The 15,734-nt window shown below is 46.6% G+C and overlaps 1 protein-coding gene across 2 annotated transcripts in view; it reads left to right on the top strand.

Annotated features, from left to right (window-relative positions):
- Positions 1-15,734, top strand: part of DPYSL3 (dihydropyrimidinase like 3) — an 83,165-nt gene that overhangs the window by 38,538 nt on the left and 28,893 nt on the right. For both annotated transcript variants that reach the window (XM_030573292.1, XM_030573293.1), the window contains exons 2-3: positions 12,321-12,409; positions 14,444-14,628. In XM_030573292.1, coding sequence (XP_030429152.1) covers positions 12,321-12,409; positions 14,444-14,628 — 274 coding nt within the window. The remainder of the gene's footprint in view (positions 1-12,320; positions 12,410-14,443; positions 14,629-15,734) is intronic.

The following is a 15,734-nucleotide window of genomic DNA, read 5'->3' as shown; positions in this document are numbered from 1 at the left end:
GACAGAGCCCCTTTTAGCTGGACAGGATAAACTCTGATAAGTTACTTGCCACAAAACTGAGTCTTGATGCTAACCAGATCTGTTAGTTTTAAATGATACATTCTCCTCTGGAGGAGGACTCATTAAGATGATGCCCCTAATCCGAATGAGAGGTATTTATTTTTATTTTTTATTGTTGGTTTTAAGGGTATGGATGAGAGAAGAGCAACTATACACTTAAGAATATGAAGTTCATGTAATAGATTTATTATCAGAGCAGGTTAGCAACTGCAAGTTCTCTGGAACAGAGACTGTGTCTGATGCTGACTCTTCTAAATCGTCACCCACATTTATTACAATGCTGTGTAAATGCTGTCATGCATTACAGAGTCACATCTCCACTTAGTTCTTAGCTCTGTGGTAGACCCATTGGCTTATCCCCTTCCCTGGCCTTGTCTCAATGTTCCGCTTGTCTTTCAGAAGACAGCACTTACAGCCAGATTGTCGCAAGAGCTCAGAATCGCAGTTGGAGACACGCTTTCAAAAGATCCCGTAGCACTTTGGCCGCTGAGCTATCTGGGAAATCTGGCTCTTAGCATCACAGCTCTGAGTGCTGCTGGGGGCAGAGCACTTTTGAGAACCTGGCCCTTAGTGTCTGTGACTGATCCAGTTGTCTGTGTTGGGGTGTCCCATTTTTGTCTGTCCTAAGACTTTTCCAGTTGCGGTTTCTCTCTTTTCAGTTGTGTCTCACTCGCTTCTTTCTCTTATTTTCTCTCTGGTACCCAGCACTATAGGATGAGTGCATTAGGCACAGTACCACCCATCCAGATTGTCATTGTCACCATAAAACATTGATGCCTTATTTATTTTGGGTGCCATTGGGCAGGTGGTGTCAAATATGTTTTTATTTTTTGAAAGAATCCATTCTAAAGAGGCTTCAGTCTGCAAGACCTGCTGTACGTGAGCTCTGTATGACGAGGTGCTGACAGGCCTGCTCTGTGCTTATAAGGAGTGTGTGCTGTTAATCTGTGTTTGCATTCACTATTTGGGGGAGGAAAGATGATGACCAAAAAGTCTTTAAGTTCAGAACCATTTGATGATTTTTTCTCTGGGCTTGGTAACAGCAGTAGCTGCATCCTACAGCCTAGCAATATTGTCTAGCATAGAGGTTGATGGCTATAAGGAATGTGTGGATAAAGAAGACAGCTAAGGAAATCTGATGAGTTCAAGGAAGAAGAGGGTGAAAAGATAGGCATGTTTTCCGGTAAAGTCAAAGTAACCTCAGCTTGGGCTAGTACATTGATACATATACATGTATATATGGAGCTTTGACACTTATGCATTGTCAAAATATTCTGGTTAGACAGGCGAATAAGTAGAGATAAGCATGATTCAAAACCTCTGATCCAAACACCCTTTGAATGCTGGTAAAGTTTGGATCTGGATTCAAAATGTATTACCCTTCGGCCCTGGTCTGTAATTTCTCCAGGGTGCAGATGTGAGGCATAGTGATGTTAAGCAGCTTGCCTGCGGCCACACAGAGAGCCAGTGTCAGAGCCTGGATTCAAACTCCAGAGTCCTTGCCTGGCAGTCTGGGTCTCAGACCGCAGCTTGAGCACTACGGGCAATGAGAGAGGGAACACCGCAAAACAAAATAAGCTGAATGTATTTAATGACATTGAATATCTAGGAAGACCTAGGAAATCATTATTTCAACCTAAACCATTAGAAGCAGGGAAAGCCCTAGATTCTGCCTGTGCCTGTTGAGCAATTCATCAGTGTTTGGCTTATTTTATGTAAAATGCAAAATCTTTCCAAGTGCTTAGAACTGAAAGGCATAGGGCTTGTCTACATCAGAAAGTTGCAGCGCTGGTGAGGGAGTTACAGCGCTGCAACTTTGAACCTGTACACATCTGCAGGGCATCACCAGCGCTGCAACTCCCTGTTTGCAGCGCTGGCCGTACTCCCGTTTTGTCTCGGGTGTAGAGGATCCAGCGCTGGTGATCCAGCGCTGGTAATCCAATGTAGACACTTACCAGCGCTTTTCTTGACCTCCGTGGAAGGAGGAAGCCTCTGGTAATCAAGCTGGTCTCCTTCCCCGGCTTGCTCTCGCGTTCCCGGAACCCCGAGCAAGCAGGTCTCCTTCCCTGCGGTTTGCAGGGTGGTTCGGGGAACGCGAGAGCAAACCGCGGCGAAGCTGGTCTCCTTTCCCGGTTTGCTCTCGCGTTCCCGGAACCCCGAGCAAGCAGGTCTCCTTCCCTGCGGTTTGCAGGGTGGTTCGGGGAACGCGAGAGCAAACTGCGGCGAAGCTGGTCTCCTTCCCCGGTTTGCTCTCGCGTTCCCTGAACCCCGCTTGAAGCCGCCCAACAGCGCTGCAGTGTGGCCACATCTAACACCACTTGCAGCGCTGGTTGCTGTAAGTGTGGCCACTGCAGCGCTGGCCCTATACAGCTGTACTAATACAGCTGTAACAACCAGCGCTGCAAAATTTTAGATGTAGACATGGCCATAGTAATCTGACCTCTCACCTGCTCACTCAAAGGAACCACCCCCCTGCATCTTGCTCAGACTCCTGTAAACATGGTGGAAACTGAAGAGCAGTTTAGACACAGAGCCCCTCAAAACACACGCTGGCTGGGTTGAATTAGGATGTTGCGTAATTTGGTGGTTATCTGCCTAAAGCCACAATCCCCAATGCTGGCTGCCTGCTTGAAAGTATAAGGTCAGCTATGGAGTGGGCTGCCTCCACAAATAGATGACGAACAATTGCCTGCAATTTTGAATTTCCCTCTGACACATTCCAAAGCCCAGATCCCTTGTCTCTGGGGACTGCAGCTTGGCCACCTTTCAGATTTGATTGAAGGATTTTTCTTCCTCTTGCTAATTATAGAGAACAGGTGATACCTGGATGCCCTTGAGCTCTTTCTAAGCAGCTATATACTTACCTAATCTCCGTCTTCTTACCCTGCATTATTACCACGGGTCTTTGTTTTCAGTTTTTATTTTGTTTATAATTTCCTGGGAATGTATTGGTGTTTATTACAAAAATAATTAGGTGAAAACTGCTGCCAAAAATTAGCATCAACATTTTTTTTAATATTGGAGGACAGAAGAAAAAGCAACAAATAGAGAATTGTAAGAGTCTGGAAAGTAAAAGCAGTTTGATGCTGTGCTTTATTTCATGAACTGAATCTTAACAGTACATACACATATGCGCCTGCATGTGTGTGCATATCTGTATCTTCCATGACGTTGCCTTCCTTTAGTAGGCAGCTTCACACTTACACTTAGACTGATTTATTATTGATATAAACTCATCTGCTTGATGTAATTAATTGGATTTTCTTAACATAATCAGGATTTTCATGTACTTGAGTGGTCCAAATTTGGGATGAAAGTTGGTAAAAACCAAATAATAGCTGTCATAAAACCTGGGATTTTTTCAGTAAAAACCAGAAATGAAGGACCTTAGTTATAACCTTCTGCTCTTCCATAGCCACCTGCCTCTTAACCACCAGAACTGAACATGTATTTGGGGAATAGAAGAGGGAAGAGAGTTCTTCAGAGAACTGCCTATAGTGGAGGGGGCCACTTAATATTTTTTCAAATAGTGACCATGCCACCTTGTGTTTTGCTTCTCTCCTCACTTGCCTGTAATCAGTTTAGCTGGCTTCCACTCACAGCTGAGGTTTCCTTAGGATGACTATGGGAAGTTGCATTTGGTTTGCAGGCCAGAGAAGGCTGGTCCATATCATGTTGTGCTTTTTATTTTAACCTATATTAGTGACGTTATGCAACTCCAGGAGGGTGGAGCTACCAGGTATGCTGTGCTAAGCACAGAGTAACTTCTTGCCAGCAGCAGCTGTTGAAATGAGGGTTCAGTATCCTTCAGAAAACCCTACCAAAGCTGAACAACGGTTAGCATGTGTGCTCAATACACAGGCATGTGCTCTGCGTGCTCAGCACACATCTCCGTTCATGGGACTGACCCAAAGCCTGTACAATCCAGCTGAAAGACTCCCATTGACTTCACTGGGGCTCAGGCTGTGTGTGCGCTCGCAGCTAAGCCACAGCACTTAGGATGGGAATGGGAGTTTTGTCCAAGTAAGCTCTGCAGATTCAGGACCTCAGAGCCTGTGATACTCTCAGCTACAGCAAATCTTAACAGCATCGTGATGTGTATGTATTAAGTGATGGCATCTGGATGCCGATCAATCAGTATTTTTTTTTGTCCTGTCTTTTAGGAAATTCAGCTTTAGACAGGATATAAACAGTCACCAGCATTCGTTGCTGATTTGGGTAGGTACATGGGTGTGCTTGGCATTTAGGTAAAGAAGGAATGTTCCTACAATCTAGAATAGACCTGGAACATTTAAAAAAAAGAAGGAACAACGGGCCATAACAGATAATGCAAGGAGAGAAACCATAGGGCTTGTCTACATGAATGACTAGTTCGTGGCAAGCTGGGGTGTGATTCTACCCTGCATCTGCCTGCCATGGTCTAACCCTCCGTGTGTACCCTACTGACACATGTTTACAGGTTGTTAGAGCACTTTGAGCTAGTCCTGTTTTCAGAGGACTGGATCAGAGTGCTTAAACAAGCTGTTAGCACACATCAGCAAGGTGCCTGTCGGCAATTAGTCTGCGACAGGCTAGTATGGGATAGATTCACACCCCAGCTTGCTGAAGGGTTGTTAGCCCTCCAGGATTGTCCTGGAATCTCCAGGAATTAAAGATTAATTTTCTTTAATTAAAGATTGTCGAGTGATGAAACCTCCAGAAATATGTCCAGCCAAAATTGGCAACCCTAGCTTGTTTGTGTAGTCAAGTTGTTAGTGTATGCAAGGAGGGGAGAACTGTTCTGGAGGGGTCAGGAGGAAGGACACCAGATTTTTTTTTCCAATTGATTATTTATTTTTGCATGTTTTTGTTGGCAATTAAAATGAGTAATTTTTAAAACTATTTTATTTCTTTAATAACTTTAATTATTCCAGATTCTCTGAACTTCTTCTAGCCAAGCAGTTCTGAGCAGTAGCTCAGGCTTCCCAAACTCCTACATAAGGTGGGAGGTGCCGGGGGTGTGCTGATGTACGCTCTTCCACTGCATTATGTGCATCCCTGTGCACCAAGCTGGTGGGGACTGAAATGTAGGAGGCAGAGTTTGGGTGGGAATTTCTTTGCCATGCCAGTGTCTGCCAGAGCCTTGGGGCCCTAGGGACAGACATTCATTTTTTCTGCAGTTAGTATAAATTCTAAACCCATTAGATCAGGTTTAAGTTCTGCTTTTCCACTGGTTACTATACCCAGTCATTAACTGCTAGGACTGTACAGATTACAATACAAGCAGAACAGCAGCATGGAACTCAGGACTCAGCAGAGATGGGAAATAAACATTTAGTTAATGTATGTTTATAATAACAGTAGTAGTCTCCATGTTGGGCTTTCCTGACGCTATTCACCAAAACCAGTGTTGGTTACTAAATATTTAGTTGGTGTATCCACAGATTACTGAGTGTTTGCAGAGGTGAGGGAAGCCGTAATATCCTCACTATATAGATGAGGATACTGACACACCAAGTCAGGTTGTGAGTTTCTCAAGGTTGCAGAGAGAGTCAGTAACAGCCGGTCTCCTGACTGCAGCCCAGTGCTGTAACCACTGCCTTACCTCCTGCTGCTGTTGAAGAGAGGTCACATAGTCATTCGATTGCCCTCTCAGTTCTGCTGCATTTCCATCTTTTGTTTAGACCCTTTAGACGCTCCCATTGGGCCAGCCTGTACAGCTATTTATATAACCTGCGACCACACCCCAGCTCCCAAAATTCTCTCTCTAGCAGGTGAACCTTTTAAAATGCCTAGTTCTGCTGTCTAAACTTTGTCAACCGTGAAAAGGAGCAGGGGAGGCTGTATCTCTCTGCAAGGCCATTTTGGTGTAGGGGGCTGGTACACTTTCAGTCTGCGTCTGTTTGAGCTTGCATGGGGGATGTGAGTTCATGGCCTATTTTAATGCTGCATATTTGGGGTGCAGAGAGGGGTGAGGCTATTTCAGCTGCTGGTAATTAAGGATTTAGGCAATACGATAATGGAGAGCCTTTGTGTGGTAAAACCTTGGCTAATTTCCAAGCCTTTTCTCTCCGGGACCTAGAGTGAAGGTGCAGTCAGTGTTCACAGCGTTGTTCATTAAAACCCTTCCCCACCCTGTTTCTTTGTCTTGTTTGCAGTGATTGAGAATGTACAAACAATCCACTCTCAGGTGCTTTGGCTGTTGCATGCAGAAGAGACCCCTAGGAGGATATTTCTCTCATTTTACGCTAGGTCGCCAATTGCAATCACTATGGTGATCTTTCCAGAGTTCATTAACTTAAGAAGAGTTTGGGGGTGGGGAGATATGAGGAGGACAGTCTGAACTTGCTGTAGAAGGAAGGGCTGTGAGTGAGAGTTCAGAATGACCGTGGCTGGTGGGAGCAGATGGAATCTTCAGTCAGTATTGGTTGGCGGCTCTTATACTAAAACACTACTTCCGTATCAATGGAAATAGAGGAATATGCTGCTGTTGGTACTGAGTGGAGTTGAGAATATAATAAGGGAGAGATGGGTTTTGAAAAGTGGTAGGGCAGATAAAAACATTGCCAGGGTTGGAGATTAGTTTAAAAAAAAAAACCCTGATGATTGAAGGGGACTGTTTAGATCCCATGTATCTTTTGAGAAGACTAAATCCTGTATGGCATCCCCAGAAAAAAACCTTTAGAAGTTATCCACGTTGCTTGTCCCTGGAGCTGGGCTGGTTAGACTCAACTGTAGTTAGTTAAGGTTGGTGGTTGATCCTTATCTCAAATGTCAAAGGTTGGCCAGAGTATTAGCTTTTGAGGTTTGTGGTCTTGAGAGCTACTTACGCTTCCTGTACGACCCATTAATATTTTGTTTTTTCGAAGGTCTTTCCTTACCACTGTTGTGGACATACTTCCCCTGAAGAAAGAAACTAATGCCACCAAGCCAAAAGGAACCCTTGTATAATGTCAGGTCACATGAGCTTGTGTTGCCAACATGCACAGCATCCTTTCCGGTGGAGATGGAAGTGGAAATGTAGGCCACGGGCTATGCAAGCCGGTGTCCATGGGGAAAGACTCTTCCATTTGAGCTAAAACAACTGCCAAGTTAGCCCATGCCAAAGGCTGTTTTCTCATATATCTACCATCTAGATATATTACTAGCCAGACCAGTCTTGTGTCAATAATCCACAAACAGTAGGAGGATCTTGTGTGCTTTCCGTTGACTTGGCTAACTCTCCAGGGACAATCCCAACTGTTCCAATGAACACAGTAGTTTCAGTCCAACTCTCTCATGTGCTGCCATTGGACTTGTTACCACCTTGATTGCACAAGCATCACCATCCCATGTAAAATTCTGGCGGTTTCATACATTTGTCTTTTTTCCCCTATCTCGAGTAGCATTTAAAATAACGCAAAGTGAATTCAGTGTTTATGTATATCGAAATAACATGTAGCCATGGTTGAAAAGGGCCTCAAACGTGTTTGCAAAATTTGTGCACACAACCATTTTTGTGAGTAAAAGCCAAAGGGATATATATGTAAATACACTTGGGGAAGCCTTGGGGAAATTTGCTGTAAAAGGCCTAATTCAGATCCCTGAAATGACAAGGATTTCCAATGTAAGTTTTGACTCACACTGTTATTTACCTGGATTTTGCTGCTTAAAATGGTAGCCACAGTTCTTCCATCAATATACACTGGAATACAGAGGCACAAAAGCTGTTGCTTTGATGCTGTGACATGTTAGATTTTCATTACAGCTTTGGTATAGTAACAACCTCAGCTTTGCTATAGCTACAGTCTCATTATGGTATTTAAGAGCAAAAGAGTTGCCATACTGGGTCAGACCAGTGGTCCATCTGGCCCAGTATCCTATCACTGGCAGTGGCCAGTACCAGAACTTCAGAGGCAGTGCACAGCCCAGGGAAATTTTGAGGAGATTCTCCCCTGTCTTCCCCTCTCTGTTTCTAGCAGTCAGAGGTTTAGGGTTGCCTGACTATCTTGGCTAATAGCCATTGATGGACCTGTACCCCATGAACTTACCTAGTTCTTGTTGAACCCAATTATACTTTTGGCCATCAGAACATCCCATGGCAATGAGTTTCATCGATTAATTGTGCATTGTGTGAAAATGTATTTCCTCTTGTTTATATTAAATCTGCTGCCTATTCATTTTGTTGGGTGACCCCTGGTTTCTGTATTGTGGGACAGGGAAAATAACCCTTCCATCCCATGGAGAGATGAGGCTCAAGGCAGGTCTACACTACAGCCCAGACTGACGCTCTGAGATTGATCCACCAATGGTTGATTTAGCGGGTCTAGTGAAGACCCGCCAGATCGACTGCAGATCGCATTCCAGTTGATCCCTGTACTCTACCCCCAACGAGAAGAATAAGGTAAGTCGATGGGAGAGTTTCTCCCCTCGACCCCCTGTGGTGTAGACCCAGCAGTAACTCGACCTAAGGTACGTTGACTCCAGTTATGTTATTCATGTAGCTGGAGTTGTGTAGCATAGGTTGACTTACCACAGTAGTTTAGACATAGCTTCAGTTGTGAGTGAATTAATCAAGGTAAATGTGCTGGATGACCAAAGGCCTCCATTGTTTGCACAACTATGTGTTCACATAATCAGACTTTGTGTGTGTGTGAATCTACCTTTTTATTTTCTGACTTCTAAAATAAAGTCATTCCCAGAACACATCTGTTCAACTCTGCAATGGTTCACGATGACCTCTGAATTAATACCCTGATGGGTCTTTAGTGATTATAACATGGATACTCCTCCACTCTTCTGTAGACACACATGTGATATACCTTCAGAGAAGTCTTATGCCACTTGTAACAGGAAACAATAGTGTTGATGAATCAATGGATGGGGAATGGAACACATAGCCTTGCCCCTCCAAGGTCACTTTTTAAAATCCAGTTTAAGTCAATACAGTGACCAAGCATCATTGCCACAGAAGGGCTGCTTGGAGGTTTATATGTAGGGTGACCATATTTCCTATGCTGAATATGAGACACCTGGTAAAATTACACTTATTCAAGTGAGTTCAACAGCAATCAATCAGAACTATGCCATACAAACATTCAAATTAACATCAAGTGTAGTGAGCCCTATTAAAAAGAAATACTGTGTAGCTGGATTCTTTTTGTTTACCTTCTTGTCTTTAAGGCTTATGGGTTCACGCTGGGAGGGTTGGCACTCCCATCCCCCCCCACACACTCCTGTACACCTCTCTCACACGGGGGATGACCGACCTACCTGACCCTCCCTGCCCGCTGCACTCTGTCCTCCATGTCTGGCTGGGCCCCGGGACGGACCTGCCTCTTCCACGTCTTCCTGGGGCAACACATGCAGGTGGGACAGGGACTGATGCAGGGTCACATGCCGCACTCCCCAGATTGTGGCCAGTAGCAGCCTTTTGACACTGTGTGAGAGGGAAGGGATGGGAGCTGCTTTGCAGGCGGGGGCAGGAGGACAGCATGTTAGCTGCTGTATAGTGTCAAAAGGCAGCTAACACCTCCAGGCTGCTACTGGCCATAACCCAGCCACCTCCAGCTACAGCACAGGCAGGAAGAGGTTAAGGCCTAAGGATGATTGTGCACTGGGGCCCAGGGAACCTGACTGCAGGGGCTTCAGCGAACCAGGCCAGAGAGGTCGCTCAGCGGGGAGGGTGCCTAAGGGATGGAGCAGCCCCACGCTCCCAAGGGTGGGAGGTGAAGCTGTGACCAGGGGCTGGTGGTCTGCACAGTGCTGGGAGCAGGATGCACCCTGCTGCAGGGGGGGAGGGGGGAGAGAGCAGGGAGAGGACATAAAGGCCCAAAGGATGGGCAGCGGAGGCAACACATAACTGGCTGCTGCCTGGAGCCTGCCTGCATCCACGAGCCACTGCCGCGTGCAGCCAGCACCAGCCAGAAATGGGATGGGAGTGAAGCCTTGCTGGCCAAGAGCTGGTGCATCTTTGCCCCACCACCAGCCTTGCACATCCACCCCCATTTTCGGCCACTGGACCCTCCCACCCCCATTCACCGCTGGTGGGCAGGCGGCTGGCGAGTAGGGATCTGATCAGCAGCAGGACTCACCAGTACTGATTGGGAGTGGGAGGGACAGACAGAAAATATGAGACAGTTTGTCCATTTTAAAAAGCAGGAGGGCTTAAATATGGGACTGTCCCTTTAAAAACAGGACATCTAGTCACCCTACTTATGTGGAATGTGAAATGGGTGTGGTAGACTCTACTCCCATTTCCACTGGACACACATACCCACATCACAGAAACCACCAGCACAGCTGGCACTTCTAGTCAGTCTTGAAGTGTTAACAGAAGCCCAGGATTGAATGAGTTACAGAGACTGAGCTACTGCTCTGTCCTCTGCAGAGGCACTATGAGGGGGAGGAGACAGTGCTGAATCCCTTCTATAGGTACTGTAAATAGTGCAGAACTTTCACATCCAGGGCTTGTACCTTGTACCTTATCTTGTAACTTTCACTAGCACTGAATTTTACTTGCATATTAGAGGGAAAAACTAGAGATAAATGTAACTTTTTGAAAGGGTGATTTTTTTTCCCTTGTGCAATAGCTTGATTATGCTAGAGAGAGAAACCTTTCATCCTTGAGCTTTGGGGTTTATTTCACAATCTTGATAACTTTCTAATCTTTGTTTAATAATATACAAATATCCCAAGAAATGGTAATGTGTTTCTTATTACTTTATGCCAATTATTGACACAGAGCCTGATCTAAAGCCCAGTGAAATTCAGTGGAAAGACTCCCATTGATTTTGTTGGGCATTAGATCAGTCCAGTACTTCAGCACTGCTGCTGAATTTACATTAGATATTGGTATATGGTATGGACAGTATATGCATATTTATTATTTGCATGCTATGTTTAGGAAGCATTGAGTTCTTTCTCAACAATTGAATATGTGCTTTGTGTAACTCATCTGTTACGTCCTATATGTTAAGGTGAAGTAATGCCAAAGGCCATGTCTACATCTAAAATTTTGCAGCGCTGGTTGTTACAGCTGTATTAGTACAGCTGTATAGGGCCAGCGCTGCAGAGTGGCCACACTTACAGCAACCAGCGCTGCAAGTGGTGTTAGATGTGGCCACACTGCAGCGCTGTTGGGCGGCTTCAAGGGGGGTTCGGGGAACGCGAGAGCAAACCGGGAAAGGAGACCAGCTTTGCCGCGGTTTGCTCTCGCGTTCCCCGAACCACCCTGCAAACCGCAGGGAAGGAGACCTGCTTGCTCGGGGTTCGGGGAACGAGAGAGCAAACCGGGGAAGGAGACCAGCTTCGCCGCGGTTTGCTCTCGCATTCTCCGAACCACCCTGCAAACCTCAGGGAAGGAGACCTGCTTGCTCGGGGTTCGGGGAACGAGAGAGCAAACCGGGAAAGGAGACCAGCTTCGCTGTGGTTTGCTCTCGCGTTCCCCGAACCACCCTGCAAACCGCAGGGAAGGAGACCTGCTTGTTCGGGGAACGCGAGAGCAAACCGGGGAAGGAGACCAGCTTCGCCGCGGTTTGCTCTCGCGTTCCCCGAACCACCCTGCAAACCGCAGGGAAGGAGACCTGCTTGTTCGGGGAACGCGAGAGCAAACCGGGGAAGGAGACCAGCTTCGCCGCGGTTTGCTCTCGCGTTCCCCGAACCACCCAGCAAACCTCAGGGAAGGAGACCTGCTTGCTCGGGGGTTCGGGGAACGCGAGAGCAAGCCAGGGAAGGAGACCAGCTTGATTACCAGAGGCTTCCTCAGGTATGCTGGGATACCTGCTTATTCCACGGAGGTCAAGAAAAGCGCTGGTAAGTGTCTATACTTGATTACCAGCGCTGGATCACCAGCGCTGGATCCTCTACACCCGAGACAAAACGGGAGTACGGCCAGCGCTGCAAACAGGGAGTTGCAGCGCTGGTGGTGCCCTGCAGATGTGTACACCTCCTAAGTTGCAGCGCTGCAACTCCCTCACCAGCGCTGCAACTTTCTGATGTAGACAAGCCCAAAGACTCGAAAATTCAGGTTGTATTAAACTATTTGCCACTCTTCTATTTCTGAAAACCTGTTTTATACAGAAATAGCTTAATACAACCTGAATTTTTGAGTCTTTGGCATTACTTCTCCTCAGCACATCGCTAACAGTCAGAATTTATTACCTAAACTAATTCACACTGCATATGTTATATAGAAGATAATATATGTGCTAAGCACAGCTGTATTGCAGTAAGAAGGCTCCTTGCCGTGATAAGTATATATTTTTCTAACACTCATGACTGCTTTATTTCTCCATCCACAGAGTGATCGTCTTCTTATTAAAGGAGGCAGAATAGTCAATGATGACCAGTCGTTCTGTGCTGACATTTACATGGAGGATGGTCTCATAAAGTATGTACCGGATTCCCGTATTATCTTATCTTCTTTGTTAGAGGCAGGAGTCTATTTTCCTCTTGACTGGAGGAATTGTGGGTCTGTGGGCTATTGTATGCCAGTCCAGGTTGGGTGGATTCTGTAGTTTGCTTACCCACCTGGAGAGACACTGAATTCCACCCCCTTACTCGGTGGAGTGTGTGTGTGTGTGTGTGTGATCCCATGACATGTTCGCACAGTAACCCCAGTGAATAAATTTCAGTTAAACCGATAAGTTATGACACAGTATCCGTTGATGACACAGTATCCATTGTATGCTGAGATGATATCTAACTGCAGTGGGAACAGGAATTATCTTTTAGCTTTGTCCAGTATCCAGCAGGATTATGTCACAAGAATGACACTTTCCCTAATTATACAAGATCCCATTTGTTAGAGCTAAAGAGGATGGATCTGTGCTTTTGAGAACCTACGTCTTTAAAATTCTCAGAGATTTCAGGCAAAACTGTGAATCTCATCTTTTCATCTGGCTTCTGGGTGTGTTATGGAGCACAATAATGACTCCACTGTTTAAAGGCTGAAATTGTTCTAATGTGTAAAGTATATGAAATGGGACTAAATCCCAGTTTGGTGGATTGCAAGCCCTAGGATAGTTCATTGCAAGGGAACTTAAACACTTCCAAAAAAACATGCCTTGCCCTGTGATACAAAGAAAATATTCAGCCTTCCCTTGATGGAAATGTATTTTTTAAAACCTACAGTAGGAAAATAATTTTTAAGTGGCATTTTTTCATGTCTGTTTTAAGCCTGAAGGCAAAGGCAGCCTATTAACCACTGGTTTGGTGCCGTAAGGAGTCATGGAAAGAAGTAGTGTTTACCGAGAATATTCAGTACTGGTGTGCAAGAGGTGTTCTAGGCTGGCTGACACTGAAATGCAGGGAGCAGGGATATAGTCCTATTTTACTTCCCTTCCAGATATACCAAAGAGATTGAAAGTTCCCTGATGAGGCCAGCCAGTCTTTTATCCTAGTTTATAGGGGCAGAGTGAGAAGAGGATTGGTGAATATAGGACTTATAGGGGCAGGGGCTGCAGTGTTTGGGAGCAGGAATGGATGTGCAAAGGGTAGTGAGATGCATATGTGGGGCTTATAGAGGAGGGAGTACTAAGGTGTAGGTGCACTAGTTTATAGGAGAAAAGAGAGAGAGGTGCCTGTGGGGAGGAGGATTTTATACTTTGGGTGCATCTAGGGAGGGAAATGTTATTTGGATATATGATATGGAGTTCCAGGATTGTAGGATTAGAAGTGAAGGAGCATTTTAGGTTCTAGGTACATATATAGTTGAGGGTTTTTAGATACACAGAGTCTTAGAGGGGACTTTTAGTGAACTGAGATTTTAGTTGCCTTGCCCACAATGCAGTACTGCAGTTAGCAAAGGTGTCCTTCCTCTCCAAGAAGGACAGGGCCTAATGGGAATCTCCCTGAGTGGGAAGGCATCTTCCCTAATTTCACTGAAGCACGGTGAACACACTGGGCTTGAAAACTACACTTGAGTTCACAAAAGCTGCAGCCAGCGATGTCTGTAAGAGAGGCCTTTGTTTACTTTAGGGACCTTGTGATGTGAGTGGAATGGCAAAACCCTCCAAACCCAGGGCTGGCCCAGCAACTGTATCATTGCTCTTAGGAGTTCTCATGCTTTGTAAGAAGTAAGCCTTAGACTTGAGCCTTAAGGGGTGGGAGTGGGGGAGTGAATATATTTACTGGGGGAAGGGCTGGCATTTAGGGATTTTGAAACCATTCACCCCTTCTAGCCCTTCCCAGTCACTCATACATTAAAGGGTCCTGTTGAATGAACTCTTTGTGTGGTGGTTTCTGCAGAGCTTGTTCACATTGGTTTAGGTTCTTGCTGTCTTCTGTGTTTAGATTGTCTCAAGTCCGCTGCTGTCTTGTACTGATAGAGGGTTTTCCCTACTTTTGGTAGGTTATTGGTAGAATACTTTGTGGTCAAGTTTCATATGTGTATGGCTCACCATTCTGATTACTATCTCATCAGGCAAATTGGAGACAATCTAATCGTCCCTGGAGGAGTTAAAACCATAGAAGCCAATGGGAAGATGGTGATCCCTGGAGGAATCGATGTCCACACTCACTTGCAGATGCCATACAAGGGGATGACTGCTGTGGATGACTTCTTCCAGGGAACGAAAGCAGCTCTGGCTGGCGGAACCACCATGATCAGTAAGTCCATTGGGCGGTTCCTTTTGTGTTGACTCCACAGAGGCTTTGAAAAAGGACTGCTGCATTCAGCATTCTACCATGGCAAAAGACTAGCTTGTTTACTGTCTTGGCTTCCGTAGTTCCTGAGAAGGGGTGTGTGTTGTGGTTGGAGTTTGGGGTTTTTTTGGCAGAGGAAGCTTGGGCGAGAGTGACAATGGAAAGGGGGTATTGTTATGCAGAAAGAAGGGTGAGGGATGAATTAGGAGAAGGCAGCTGTTGGGATTTGGGGAGAAATGTGTGGGAGCTATGTGGGCATAGGGGAAAGGAGCTGGGCAGCTGGAGGAGACCCTAGCAGGAGCTGTGGGAAAAGGACTGGTGTCAAAGAGGGGTAATGGGGAGCTTCAATAGATATGGGGGAGACCCAAGGAAAATAGGAAAGAATGGTTGAATAGAAGCAGAACTGTAGCAGGATCTAGGTCAGAGGTGGGCAAACTACGGCGCACGGGCCACATCCAGCCCGTGGGACCATTCTGCCCAGCCCCTGAGCTCCTGGCCCAGGAGGCTAGCCGTCGGCCCCTCCCCCGCTGTCCTCCTCCTCCGCACCCTCAGCTCACTGTGCTGTGGGCGCAGTGCTCTGGGCTGCGAGCTCCTGGAGTAGTGCAGCTGCAGATCCCGGCCTGACCCGGTGCTCTGTGCTGCGCGGTTCATGGCTGGCTGCAGCCAGGTGGTGCGGCTGTAGTGCCGCCAGCCACCAGTTCTCCAGGCAGCGTGGTAAAGGGGCAGGGAGAGGGGGAGGGGGGCTGGATAGAGGGCAGGGGAGTTAGGGGGGTGGTCAAGCGCTGGCGGTGTGGATGGGGTGGGTGCAGTCAAAGGCAGGGGACCAGGGGAGGTTGAATGGGGGTGGGGGTTCCGAGGGCGGTCAGGGAGAAGGGAGGGTGGATGGTGCAGGGGTCACGAGTGGTCATCAGGAATGGGAGGAGGGATTCGATGGGGCAGCAGGGGGCAGTCAAGGGTTCCGGGGGCGGTCAGGGGACAGGGAGAAGGGGGGGTGGATGGCGCAGGGGTCCCGGGGAGGCAGTCAGGAAGGAGGGGAGAGATTGGATGGGGTGGTGGGGGACAGTTAGGGA

This window comes from Gopherus evgoodei, chromosome 8 (assembly GCF_007399415.2).
Source record: "Gopherus evgoodei ecotype Sinaloan lineage chromosome 8, rGopEvg1_v1.p, whole genome shotgun sequence".
In the NCBI taxonomy this organism is placed as follows: Eukaryota; Metazoa; Chordata; order Testudines; family Testudinidae; genus Gopherus; species Gopherus evgoodei.
This window is presented reverse-complemented; position numbering and strand designations above follow the sequence as displayed.